This window comes from Cibotium barometz, chromosome 3 (genome assembly GCF_041138505.1).
Source record: "Cibotium barometz isolate CiBa-2024 chromosome 3, ASM4113850v1, whole genome shotgun sequence".
In the NCBI taxonomy this organism is placed as follows: domain Eukaryota; kingdom Viridiplantae; phylum Streptophyta; class Polypodiopsida; order Cyatheales; family Cibotiaceae; genus Cibotium; species Cibotium barometz.
This window is the reverse complement of record NC_141048.1, coordinates 30186666-30199499: the sequence shown is the minus strand read 5'-3', so window position 1 is coordinate 30199499 and position 12834 is coordinate 30186666. Positions and strand designations below refer to the sequence as shown.

Here is a 12834-nt window from a genome sequence, read left to right as displayed (position 1 = left end):
TCTAGAGAAGACAAATGAGGGAGTGGGTTATGGACTGTGATGCAAACAAATTTGAGATTTCGAAGATTGAATAGTTACTCCTCTTTGTACATTCCCTTGAGCATCTTGTTGTAGTTGCTCAAGTTATTCGTTTGGCTATGGCTTCATGATCGGCAATGCACACCAACAAGACCTACTTCCATTGGTTTTACACCCCCTCTATTGGATCTCTCTTAACCCCCTGAAATGTCAATTTTGGGTCCGACATGGAGTAATACTAGGACACATTGTCTTAGAACATGATATCTCCACCCCACTGATGATAGCAAGGTGCGACTCATTCTTGAGGTGCCACCCCCTACTAACTTCAAAGGAGTCTAGTGATTCATGGGACATGTCGGTTATTACCGGCAGACATAGCTCGTCCCCTTTACAAACTCCTAGTGATTTTTTAATGGACAGAGGAGTCCCAACAAGCATATGATACCCTAAAAAAGACATTGACAAGCGCTCCCATTTTGAGATCCACTAATTGGGAAATCATATTCCATGTTCACATAGACCCCTCTGCCTTTGCAATTGGTAACTTGGAGAACATAATAGGGATCCTTGTTAGCTTTACTAGTCGCCAATTAAACGAAGTAGAATGAACTACACCACCATGGAGAGAGAAGGGTTGGCCATGGTCCATACTGTTAAAAAGTTTCGTCGTTACCTTTTGGCGACAAAATTTGTTTTCTCTGTATACCATCAAGCTCTTCTTTATCTGGTGAATAGACCTTGTACCACGGGTAGGATCACCAGATGGCTTTTAATTTTACTTGAATTTGACTTTACCATCATGGTGTGCAAAGGCTTCCAGCATGGATTGGCTGACCATATGTCACGCATCCCCCTAACGGAGATCCACTGGTGGGCGTTAATGATGACTTGTCAATTTTCCCCCTATCTCAACTATGTTTGATTCTTGAATGGGGAGAGGAAGTGGCACACTTACTTACTAATGGCCTACCCACCAAAGCACCAATCAACAAGGAACGAGCAGAATCTACCCTCTATCAATTAATTATAGGGCAACTCTACAAATAAGGAAAGGACAGAATCATGAGATGTTGTGTTCGTGAGAGAAATATGTCTCTATTTTGGAGCAATCCCACTTTGGAGTTGCAGACAGACACTTTGCAATGGATACCATTGCTCGAAATATCCTTCTGGTAGGCCTATAGTGGCCAACCTTGTTTGGAGATGCTATTGAATACGCCAAACAATGTGATGAGTCCAATGGACGGTGATTCCACACTGTAAGGACAAAATGTCCCTATATCCTGTCATGCCCTTACATCCATTTGAGAAATGGGGTATCGATTTTGTGGGACCCATTAGTCCGACTGCCCGACACACCCAAGCCCGGTACATTATAGCGGCCACGAACTACTGCACAAAATGGGTTGAAGCTAGCACCACAAGAAAAGCCAATGCCACATCCATAGCCAAATTCCTTTACAAGTGCATGATCACTCGCTTTGGGTGCCCCGTGGATCTTGTTAGTGACAATGGCACCCACTTTAATGAAGTAATACAATTCTTGCTACAAGATATTAATCCCATCATGGATTAACAAGTATGCTCCTCCATTTGAGAACATTAATAAGTGTCATGCAAAGGCACTATAAAAGTTGTAACATTATGAGACACTGGCCACCCAAGGCCTTAGTTAGTGAGTTTTATAGGCGCCCAAGTGTGAATAAGGGCCAGTTGTATATAAGTCATTTTCTTATAATGAATGGACATAATCCCCCTTTGTGCTATGAGAGCTCTTGCCTTGTCTTGAGAGAGAGTGTGAGAGTGTACTCTAGTACATGTGCCTTCTCTATGCTTGTATGCTTGTGTAGAGGAGTGAGAGAGAGAGAGAGATTGCCTTGTGTGGAGGAGTGAGAGAGAGAGAGAGAGAGATTGCCTTGTGTGGTGGTGTGAGTGACTCTACGGTGACAGCGTGGAGGTAAAGCTTAGAGGATTGGAGCTTCTTGAAGTGAGTTTAGAGACCTCAAGGGACACAAGCTCGAAGCATTGGCAAGCTCCCTATGACGGTTGTGATCTATTGCTTCTTCCAAAGGTGAATGCTTAGAGTTCCTTCTCGGGAGGTGTGGTAGCCCATAACATTTTTGGCGCCACTGCCGAAGAAACAGCTTTGTTTCTTCTGTTCTCTTTGAGTTTCAGTACCCACTATACAAGTTTCATCATTGACTTTACATTTAGGTAGTGCATTGTCTAAAGAATGAATGGATAAGGTTTGAGTGGAAGTGAAGATTTGTGAGAAATTATTTGTTTTTGTTGTATGGGTGAGTACTTGGGTGACCTTACAAGAAAGCTGCATCATTTTTTCTTTCAATTTTGATGTTGTACCACCAAACTCGCTAACGTGAACTAGCAAGTTTGTTACTCTATTTTTTGTTTTTCTAAAAAAAACCACAAAAATCACAAAAAAAGGAGCCATTGGTTGTGCTTTGAAGTTGCATTACACTCCTTATGACTAACACAACCATTTTGGAGCATTTGTGTTATATGCACATTACGTGTGTATGTACTAGGAGACTAACCCACATTAGACTTGTGAGCATAGGCGCATAAGAACAAGCTCTAGTGGAGCATGGGTGTTAGGATTAGCGAGAAGAGAAAGAGTGTTTCTTCTTCTCATACTATTGATCTTAAATAAAAACTATGGAGAAAGTGTGTGTGTGTGTGAGAGAGAGAGTTTCTTCTTCCAATTATCCATTTTCTAAATTGTTGATTATATATTATTTTGCTATATTTTCACTCCTTTTAATCTTATCACAAAGAGCTGCGCGGCTAGTAATGGGTATCAAAAACAAGTTCGCGTCCATAACATATGTTTAATGTTTGTGCTATACTAGTACTCCAACCCGCGTATTGCTTCGGTATGTAAAAGACATTAAGAAGCGAAATGTAGAAATGGAAGCTTGAATACAAAGGGCCAATCAAAAGAACTTTTTACTCTTATTTTTTAGAAATCAAGGATTTCTTTTTTCTGTCCTCTCCTTGTGCTTTGTTTGTCCATGGTTAAGATTTAATAAATGGCATTGTGAAATAAAACTATGCCACCTCTCCCATGCACAAAAGAAGTATTACTACAATCAAAGCAATTACTTAATCTAGGATAATGTTGGTTTGTGCAACGATCGTGAGACACTTCCTATATATTTAATGATAAGAGCATCAATCTTGCTCCTAACAATTAGTCTCAAGATTCAATTAACATTCTTATTCTATATTTATGAGCAATTGGAATCAAATTTTCTTAGTGTAGTAATCTATCATTCCATGGAGTTGTTTGTATTTTACATAGTAACATTGGGAATTAAAATGAATCATAACCTGTCGTGCCCCATGAATCTAGAATGCTTAATAAAGAGTAGTGATTGAGGAAGACCCCTCGGGACTTGTGTGCAATAACCATGCATGATGCATGTGATTACGTTCGATACAAAAACTCTATCTTCCAGTGCAAAATATATAAGTAATTTTTACTGAGAAGAGATTTGATGATATTGGCACAATGTCACCTTCTGCAAGGAGCATGGAGAGCAAGCAAGATGACATGGTTGAGCAAAGAGAGGACATGCATTAGTTTACCCACAACATGCTGAGGATTGCATAATTTGCAAAAGAGCCATCCAAGAAGCGAGGGCAAATAATCTAGGTAAGAGCTTTATTTTGGCATTTGATTTGGCATCCAAGACCATTAAATTTTGGCTTTGATTGATGAATTGAGACTCTGTTGTCTGGTGGTGGATAAATTGACACTGTCTTCGTCTTTAAAGATTGTGAAGCATTGACTCCTTGCTGCTGTAAGAGCACTTGCTTTTGCACGTTCATTTCTCTAAGCAACAACCCATTTGGTGCTTTTGGGTCGAGAGCCCTGCTGTTCCTCATTGGATCTCAAGGAAACTGGAGTTAGCCTCTAGAGCCTTAGTGATTAACTGTAACTCCGAGTGGACAAAAGGGACATCAATACAATATTGAACATCTATTATTAGAAAAGCATCTAAAAACTACATTACTGTCAAGATTTTGCACGCAACTCTTAACAATAATAAACCCAAATCTGTACCAAATTTGACAGCAAAACATCTCCACATTGATATTTTACCTCTGTTTGGCTGTGAATTTCCAAAATGATAAACCACATGACGTTTGTACCAAGAACCCAAGCCCATTATGATAAACCCTAAAAGATCCAAGAAACCCCCGAAACCAACATGCAGGCTTCCCTTGCAAGTGTCATTGGCAGCAGAACAAATCTAGCATTAATAACATGAACCCCACAAGATCAAGTATTTTACGTTTAAAAAAAAAACACCTACCCAAATGCATGCAACCTAAGACACGTAAACTGTGATTCAGATCTTTAGATACCCACCATCATGTTAGCAGTAGCAAATTGCAGCCCATGATGGCCTTGCAGAAAAAAGCTTTCACGTAAACTGTGATTTAGATCTTTAGATACCCACCATCATGTTACCAGTAGCAAATTCCAGCCCCTTCAACCAAACAGATGAATGCAAACAAACCACATTCTTCCTAAAAAAAATCAAGGGAAAAAACTCGGGAGCTCCACAGCTTTCTTAATCAGATTGCAAGAATTTTGCGCTTGCGCTTCTATTTTCTCTCCAATGGACGCCCTCAACTTTGCTCATGCTTGGCATGATGGGAGAGAGGAGACAGAAAGGACAGAGGGAAAGGAGAAGTAGCAGACAGCAGGATCCGACAGGTGATACAATGGGTTCCTCCATAAATTCCTTACTTCCTTACTTGAATATGATAATGCACTACAACTCAAGCTTGAGGCAAAAAATGGCATGCTTCATTTAAAAGTATATCCTCCTTACTTATTAAAATAGTTTTTTACAACAGCAACTCCAATCTTTCAGCCCATTTCTGGAGGTAACTGGACTTGGATCTAGTTTAGCCCTTGCATCAAGAAGCTACTGCTGTCACTGCAAGCAAACAGTCATTGCATCAATAAGCTACTGCAAAAAACGCTTCAACACAAAGCAACCAGTAATTCCCATTTTTAAAAAAGCCTTCTAACCACCAGATTAAGACCTCCAGAAAACTAGCATGGAATCCACCATGAGTTGGTCTGGGGGAAATCTGTTCATGCTTGTAGCCCAAGTGTGTGAGTTCAATTCCACTACCACCAAAGGACATTGTCTGGTAAGAATGACAATATTCTCACCCATGGGTGTGGCTAGCCACATTCACACCATGTCTTGTCAAGTGTGAGGGCTTAAGCAAGGAAGGGAAGACTACTTGCCTACAAGAAAAAACGCTGCTAATTCTCATGGCTCCGTACACCCATGGGTGTGGCTAGCCACAGTCACACCATGTCTTGTCAAGTGTGAGGGCTTAAGCAAGGAAGGGAAGACTACTTGCCTACAAGAAAAAAGGCTGCTAATTCTCATGGTTCCGTATGCAAGACCAGATGCACAAAAAAGTGATGATGATTCATATAAGAGACCTTGTCAGTCATAACTCGAGATCTTGCTTATTACCAAGTAGCTGAGCCAATTTCCCGCTTTGGAAAGCCTCCACGGTATCTGCATCATGTGCACACTCCTATCAGTAGCAAACATGCAAGTAGTGTCCTGCTTATCGCTTTACATTTGCATACCTAAAACCTTAAATTCAAAAGTTTTTATGAAGCATACCATCAGAACCACCGACGTGCTTGCTGTGAATGAACACTTGTGGTACTGTTCGCCTACCAACCAGATCAGCTACAGCCTTTTGAATATCAGACCCATCCTCTGCAAACCCCAAATAACATGGTGCTGAACATGACATCTAGACCATATTGAAGGATTTTTTAAATTATACCCAAGGAAGTCCTCCAAGAGGAGGATTCTTTACACCACTCCCAAAATGATGTACAGTAACTCCCATGTGCAACAAGTACAGTAAGCAAAACTAAAGATTTCAGGATTAAAAAAAGCATATAGATAAATACCATAACATGACGGTACAAACAGACTGATACTGAGTTGCTGTGGACAAGACTGTGCCTATAAAGGTCGTGCAAAGGGCATGAATATGTAATATAGTGAATGGCACCAGCATACAAATACAAAGGGTTCATATTAGGTAGGAACCACTGCCACTAGTCACTGCACCTGCCACCTGAGTTACTGATTGTACAGATTTCTATGCTGTTTAGACGCTGTGCTTCGCTATGGATCTTTCACTGGGCTATGGCTGCAAGAGCAAGGGATAAGCAATGGCTGAATCCACCCTTGGACTTCTGTAGAGCTCCCACAGCCCAACCTGAGTGTGTCACCAGCTGGAAATGTGTCCTCCTCAGGCTCTCTATCTCTCTCATCGCCCTATTCATGGCCACTCTGGCGCACGCTTGGAGGTCTTTAACAAGGGGGCAACTTGGCATCATGGCTTTGGGGAACCTATGTGTCCTCCTCAGGCTCTCTCTCTCTCTCTCTCTCTCTCTCATCACCCCATTCATGGCCACACTTTTGCATGCTTGGAGGTCTTTGATCCTTGCAAGAACACCCAAAAAATCTGCTCGCTTTTCGTAGCCACATACTGTAAGGCTTCTCTTTGGCCATTCACAGCTTCTAAGCCCTTCATATGGCCACTTTTTGCCAGCCCACCAGTTACAGAGAGACTTCGCCTTATCAGCTATTGGGATTACTCTCGTGGTTAACAGGTTATATTTTGAAGCTTTGGAAGGAGAGAGCATCTTGAAGAAGGCCTCGGCAATCAACTTCATCAATAAGTGGCTTTAAGGATCATATCACTATTAATAGACGACAGAGACCATCAAGCCACACAAGCAATCTCCTAGAGTAGTCTCGAACCAGATAATCCTCTTCAGCCACAAAGCAAGAACCTGGAGTGTCCTTATCATTTGGAGTACTTATCCTTGTACTTGTGTGTGGTACACTTAATCAATATATCCACTTTGAGTTGTGTGCCTCAATAGCTCTCACGACTGCATACTGTGAAGGTTCTTGCTGTACTAGCTGCTAACCCTAATTCCATAGGTAAACCCAACAATTGGTATCAGAGCAGGGCTTCTCCTCCATTGGGACTAGCTGCAGTCTAGGGTTTCTACTTTGGGAACCGTAGCCTGCATTTGGAGAGCTTCTGTACAAGCTGCTCGAGCTTCCCACCATTGGAACTGTGCAACGCTCCCCTATTGCTGCTGTGTACAGAGTTGCTGAGGGCTCTTTCATACGTGAGCACCACTCTTGCGTAGCTCTATAGCCAACTAGTGCAGCCCATCTCCTACAAAACACCATCGCCACCGCTTCCAACTCCAGCTCCACAAAAACGCCTACATACACTGTTGGAGAATGCACGGGCGGAAGTATAAACAAGACGAGAGAGAGTAGAGAGAGCTTGTGGACAAGATCACCTTTTATATTAGCTTGAAGCTTTACAATGGCAATTGGCCAGCAAGAGAATGTTGAACTTGTGCAAGGGATTGGATGAAATAGTGAGAAATGCCACCACGAACAGCAAGGAACTTTGTTTGGCCATGAATTCCCACACAAGTGTGCAATGAACTCCAAGAATAGATGATGAGTTGCTGGACACACCGCGCCCATAATCCCCAACAGTGGACGGAAAACACATCACATCCCAAAAAGCCTCAAACAATGAACTAGGAACAATTCCAGTTCATAATCTCTGCGATACAAAAGATAACCATGTCCTGCCAGATGTCTAATGCTTGGAACTCCGAATCACGGTCCCCATGCACCAGTAAGTGGAGCTATAATCAGCCCCCTCTCCCGCCCACAAGCCTCCTCTGGCTAGAAGCACATGGGGGGGAACTGCATGTATACTAGAGAAGTACACCATCTTGGTCCTCCTGAGCCGGAAACACCTTGGGAGCCCTAGAAGTGGTACTAGAATCTGTATCACTATCCTGTGTCGTCGTGTCTTTGCCTTTTCTTTGAGATGAAGCCTTGCCCTTGGTCTTGTCCTTCTTCTTGGAGAAACAATCCTTGGACAGATGTCCTCGTTTCCCACAAGAGAAGCGACTTTGACCTTTCTTCTGAACTGAGGAAAGTGCCTAGTCAAAATTATTGACTGACACCTTCAACTTACCCTGTGAAACGAGAATGGACTCTTCCTCCAACAGTAGGGAGCTAAGATCATCAAAATCCAATTGAGTGGATGTGACCAAGCACCGCAAAGATCGAGAATCACATCATAGTTGGGGGGAAGCTTGGTGAGGATAAGTGCAGCCAACTGAGACGAGGATAAAGGAGCACCCATAGCCAGTAACTAGTCATGGATAACCTTGGCCTTCATGAGGAACGACTGCATGGGACTGCCTTCAAGGAATAACAAACCATAGAGCTGCTCTTGCAAGGTAACTGCCCTCATCGACGAATCTCAAGCAAAGAGATCCTCCAATTTAGACCATACCTGATGAGAACTCGTGAGTTTGCACGGCAGGTGAGTGAGACCTCCTCTGTGATGGTCCGCACGAGCATTGAATGCGCCTTCGAGTCCCGATTCTCCCAGTCTTGTAATTCTGCAACAAATTCATCCTCTTGATCCTGAGTCCACCTCCTAGAGTTTTGAGGACGCTCGGGTTTCCTCTCAGTGCCCTGAACAATATTCCACAAACCCTTGTGGATGTACCAGATCTGCATTTGAAGCTTCCAATGGGCATAGTTGGGTCCTTTCAACTTGTCATCCTTGTTCGTACAGGGGGAGCCATATCCATGACAACAAGAAACACAGGTCTCAGCTCTCAAAGACTTCTCTCAAGTGCTTTCCAACGAAACGAGGCTCCAGAATCCATCAGCCCCCTCTCAAACCTGAGAGAGAAGAAGGCTGGACAGCAACAAAACAGTCCAAGAAACCACCAGGAACCTCCTACCGGAAGGGCAAGGACTCGTGGAGGACTAAGGAGATGTACAGCCACTTGTCTGGCAACACCACATGCAAGAAACTCACCAACAACTGATGCCAGAGCAGAAAACACAGCCAAAACTCCAATGCTTGTCTTTGTAGAAGAAAACGCAGCCAAGAACCTGGCCGGCTTGCCTCTATAGGAGAAAACACAGCCAAGAAACAAGCCAGCAGCAAGAAAAAAGGCTGGCTGGACCAGAAAACGCAGCAGATTACAGAAACGCAGCCACTATTTGGGACTGATCTGCAGACAGGAGAAGCTAGGGCAGACAACGCAAGGCACAGTCTCACAGATGAGAAGGTGCGCAGATTTGCAGAAGATGGAGCAGCCTGAACCGAAGCGAGTGATACCATATCGGAGAATAACCTTTTATATTAGCTTGAAGCTTTACAATGGCAATCAGCCAGCAAGAGAATGTTCAACTTGTGCAAGGGATTGGATGAAATAGTGAGAAATGGGAGGCCTCCTTATATAGTGAGTATGAGCACCTGGCCAACTGCACTAGAGCAAGCCGACTAGCTCACGGCCCAAAAATAGAGGAGAAAATACACAATAAATGGTACAAATAAATGGTACAACCCAATTACACTGAGATGCATAAATTCTAACATACAACAGCTCGCAAAGGGCCCAATTAGAGGATCCCCAAATCAATTTTTTGACTTGGGCATTTCCGCTGTCCGTGCAGAGCCAAGAAGCCAGTTGAGCTGCCCGACTCTGCCACCATCCACCCACCACCAGCACCACCACTGCAATATTAGCCCAATGTTCTTTTAAGTTGGATGAACATCATGTTTTCCATGGTAGTAATGTTAGTTCTTCTAAGTCTCGTGGGCCAAAAATCTCCAAAATCAGAGCCCATTTAGGCCATCAAATCACCTCTGCAAATTTTCAGCCTGATAAAAAACACAGCTGAATGGAGCTCCATTGCCTTCGGGAGTCTTCAAGCTACTCATCAGTGGTATCAACGTCAACATACACCAACCGAGCTTGCATAAACTTCAGCAAGTACTTCTCTATCCCTACTCCTTTCAATACATTTGCAGGTTTTCAGAGAGCTACTTGTAGTGCTACATATTGGAGTCAGTAGCAAACACACTTGCAATATTGCATCTTTTGCATTAAGTTGGATACATAGAGTACACTTACAGACAATATGGCTGACAATGATGTGTTTGAGATGCTTTTTGCCGAAGATAAGCTGGACACAGCTAACTACCTATGATGAGACATCTACTGGTGGCCAAATGACTTTAGGGAAAGAGGAGGAGAACAACGCCCAATGTCTACAGTGCAGCAACCTACTCCTGCTACTTCTATTGTAACTTGGTTGAACACAATGCTAATCAATACACTTAAATACACTAAGATTTTATGGACACTTGCTCAAATACAAGAAGTAAATTGCTGAATTGACAAGAGACACACAATGAGCTGGAAAGACCGACCCCTCCCTCAAATAAAGTATATTGATCTTGGGAGAATCAAGTACATAGTGTCATGGGCATTTTTGACCAGATTTCCATACCAATGCATATGAATACAGTATTGCGAACAAGTGGTTGTCGATGTAGACTTGCAACCCACACTACCCTCTCAAGTGCCCATGTTCCCTACCATCTGCTCTCTATTGTTCCACCAACACATGGTAGCAACAATCTGCAAGAGAGCACGTAGGACAAGAGAACACTACACGGTATGTGATCTTGTAATTCGATTCCTCCCTCCTGCTACTTGCTCCCATATTTAAGCATAAAAGCTTACCAATAGCAAGTAGAGTCGATGAGAGCGGAAGTCTTCGCGATGGAAGTCCTTGGAGTGTTGAGATCTTTGATTTATCGCCTTTCTTTGCGACAAAAGTCTTCAAGAGGATGAAGGGAACCTTGGGAAAGCTTCCCCTATGGTTCAACTTGAGAAAGGAGAGCTAAAATTAGGATTTTCAGCAAAAAGACCAAAAATTACAGCAATAAAGAGAGCTGTTTTGCTGAATTTCAATCATTGGGAGTGTGTAGGAGAGTCATTTGGAAACACTCTTGGAAGCTTGGAAAACACCCTAGCAAGTTGGGTATGGCTATGGAGAGCTTGGAAATGGAGAGAAATGGTGAAAAAACAGAGTTTTCAGCCTCCAAAAATCTTCATGAAGAGAAAACATGAATTTTCTCTTAATAAGTAAGTGAATTGGGTCCAATCAGGTGAAGGGACATGGGGAGATGCCCATTTTATAAAAGGGGAGGATCAAGTCTTGGACATTGAGTCTTGTCCGCCTCGGGACTTCAGTGTGTGTGAACTTGGAAGCAGTCATAATTTATAAGTGACTTTTGGGCGCCCAAACTTTAATGAAGGGGGAACGCACTCACTTATAAATATTGGCAAGTCCTAAGGACTATTTGAGCCTAGATTGGGTAATACTTACCACCTGTTCACATGCCACACAACCATGTCAGCAGACAGTTTCACACGCACGGTTCACGGGCAGGCGTCCCCTAGCCCAGAACTACACATAGGTCATGCAGGCATGAAAACAGCATGCAATTTCATTTGCAGGCAAGCACATAAAGATGCTATGCAATGCAACATTGGTATGGACAATCCCCGTTCATGAGACTATACCAAAATAGACGTGCTCCAGGCAAGTACACAAGGTACCAGACCCAATGGAACACCAATCCACCAAGCATTTCCGGGCATGTACACGGAGACACAAGTCCCAACGGAAAGCCAAGTCTACAGTATCACATGAGTGGCATCAATCCCCGGCATAAACAACTTATTCTACTTTGGAAGTACATCAAAATGAGCACAAATTTACACTAAAATGGTAAGCTTTTGAGTCATATTAATAATTAAGTAGATACAAAATGAGTCATGACTCAAGAGTCAGGACTAAGCCTTAAGGAGGCAGAATACATGGACGGACTCAAATGAGTCAATGACAAAAAAGTGCTGAAGACTAGAGGCTAGAGCTAAGTAGTAAGGCCCATGAATCATGATCCATGAATGATCATCCACGTGAATTGTAGCTTGTGCCAAAGAAGCATCAAGCTCATCCTCAGTCTCATCCTCACTGGCATGCTGCTCCTGCACCTCATCCTCTTGTTGCTCTTCTTGTTGACTCATCTCCCACTCGGTGAAGGAATCTGCCTTCTTGGTCACGCTCTTGCAAAGCATTCGCAAGTTCGCACTAACGAAGACAAGGTCATTGGCACGCTCTACCCAGAGTCGGTTCCTCTTCCTAGAGGCAATGTGGCTGTAGGTACTCCAAAGTTGCTCCAAGCAAGAGGAGCTGACGGCCTGGCTGAGTATGCGGATGGCAAGCTCCTGCAGCTCCGCTCCATCCGAACCAAAGTCCTCCCACCATAGAGCAGCACCAACTTTGGAGCGGTCAACTTGTGCATCATGACAGCCATTGGTGCCATGAAATGACATGTACATCGAAAGCTGGTCCCTGATCTTGCGCCTAACCGATGCATCAGGCACAAGACGATCCAAGATGATCCTCCATCCAGCGCTCACCTCCCGATCACTCTCCTGCTTGTTGCCTTGGAATTCTGGGTCCACCACATAAGCTGCTGCATGCAATGGAGAGTAGTAGGAATTCCACCTTTCTAGACACAAGGCATGGATCTCCTCGTATCTGTCTTCGTCAGGCACGAAGTCTTTCAACTTCTCTATCATGCGATCCATGGCCTCGTAGACCTTGCCTATGCATGGTTGCATAGCGTCTACAATCCTCAATAGGTGGACTATGGGCCTCACCATAGCATCTGTGGTCTTCACACGCTCCCACCAAGAGGCGTCATCCGCCCGTAGCCTACACTCTTGGCCAGTGTTTGTATGGGACTCTTGCATGGCGACAAACTCGTCGCTAAGGAAAAGCCCCCTCAAAGCAC

General features: G+C 43.5%; 1 protein-coding gene across 2 annotated transcripts in view; it reads right to left on the bottom strand.

Moving 5' to 3' along the window:
- Positions 1–4839: 4839 nt before the first annotated feature.
- Positions 4840–12834, bottom strand: part of LOC147639925 (glutaredoxin-C4-like) — a 34235-nt gene continuing 26240 nt past the window's right edge. Inside the window, exons 3-5 of one of the 2 annotated variants that reach the window (XM_086775384.1) lie at positions 5709–5807; positions 5519–5597; positions 4840–4994 (exon numbers count right to left, since the gene is read on the bottom strand). In XM_086775384.1, the coding sequence (XP_086631510.1) occupies positions 5527–5597; positions 5709–5807 (170 nt within the window). In that variant the 3' untranslated portion in view covers positions 4840–4994; positions 5519–5526. The remainder of the gene's footprint in view (positions 4995–5518; positions 5598–5708; positions 5808–12834) is intronic. The other variant, XM_086775388.1, reaches the window with a different exon arrangement.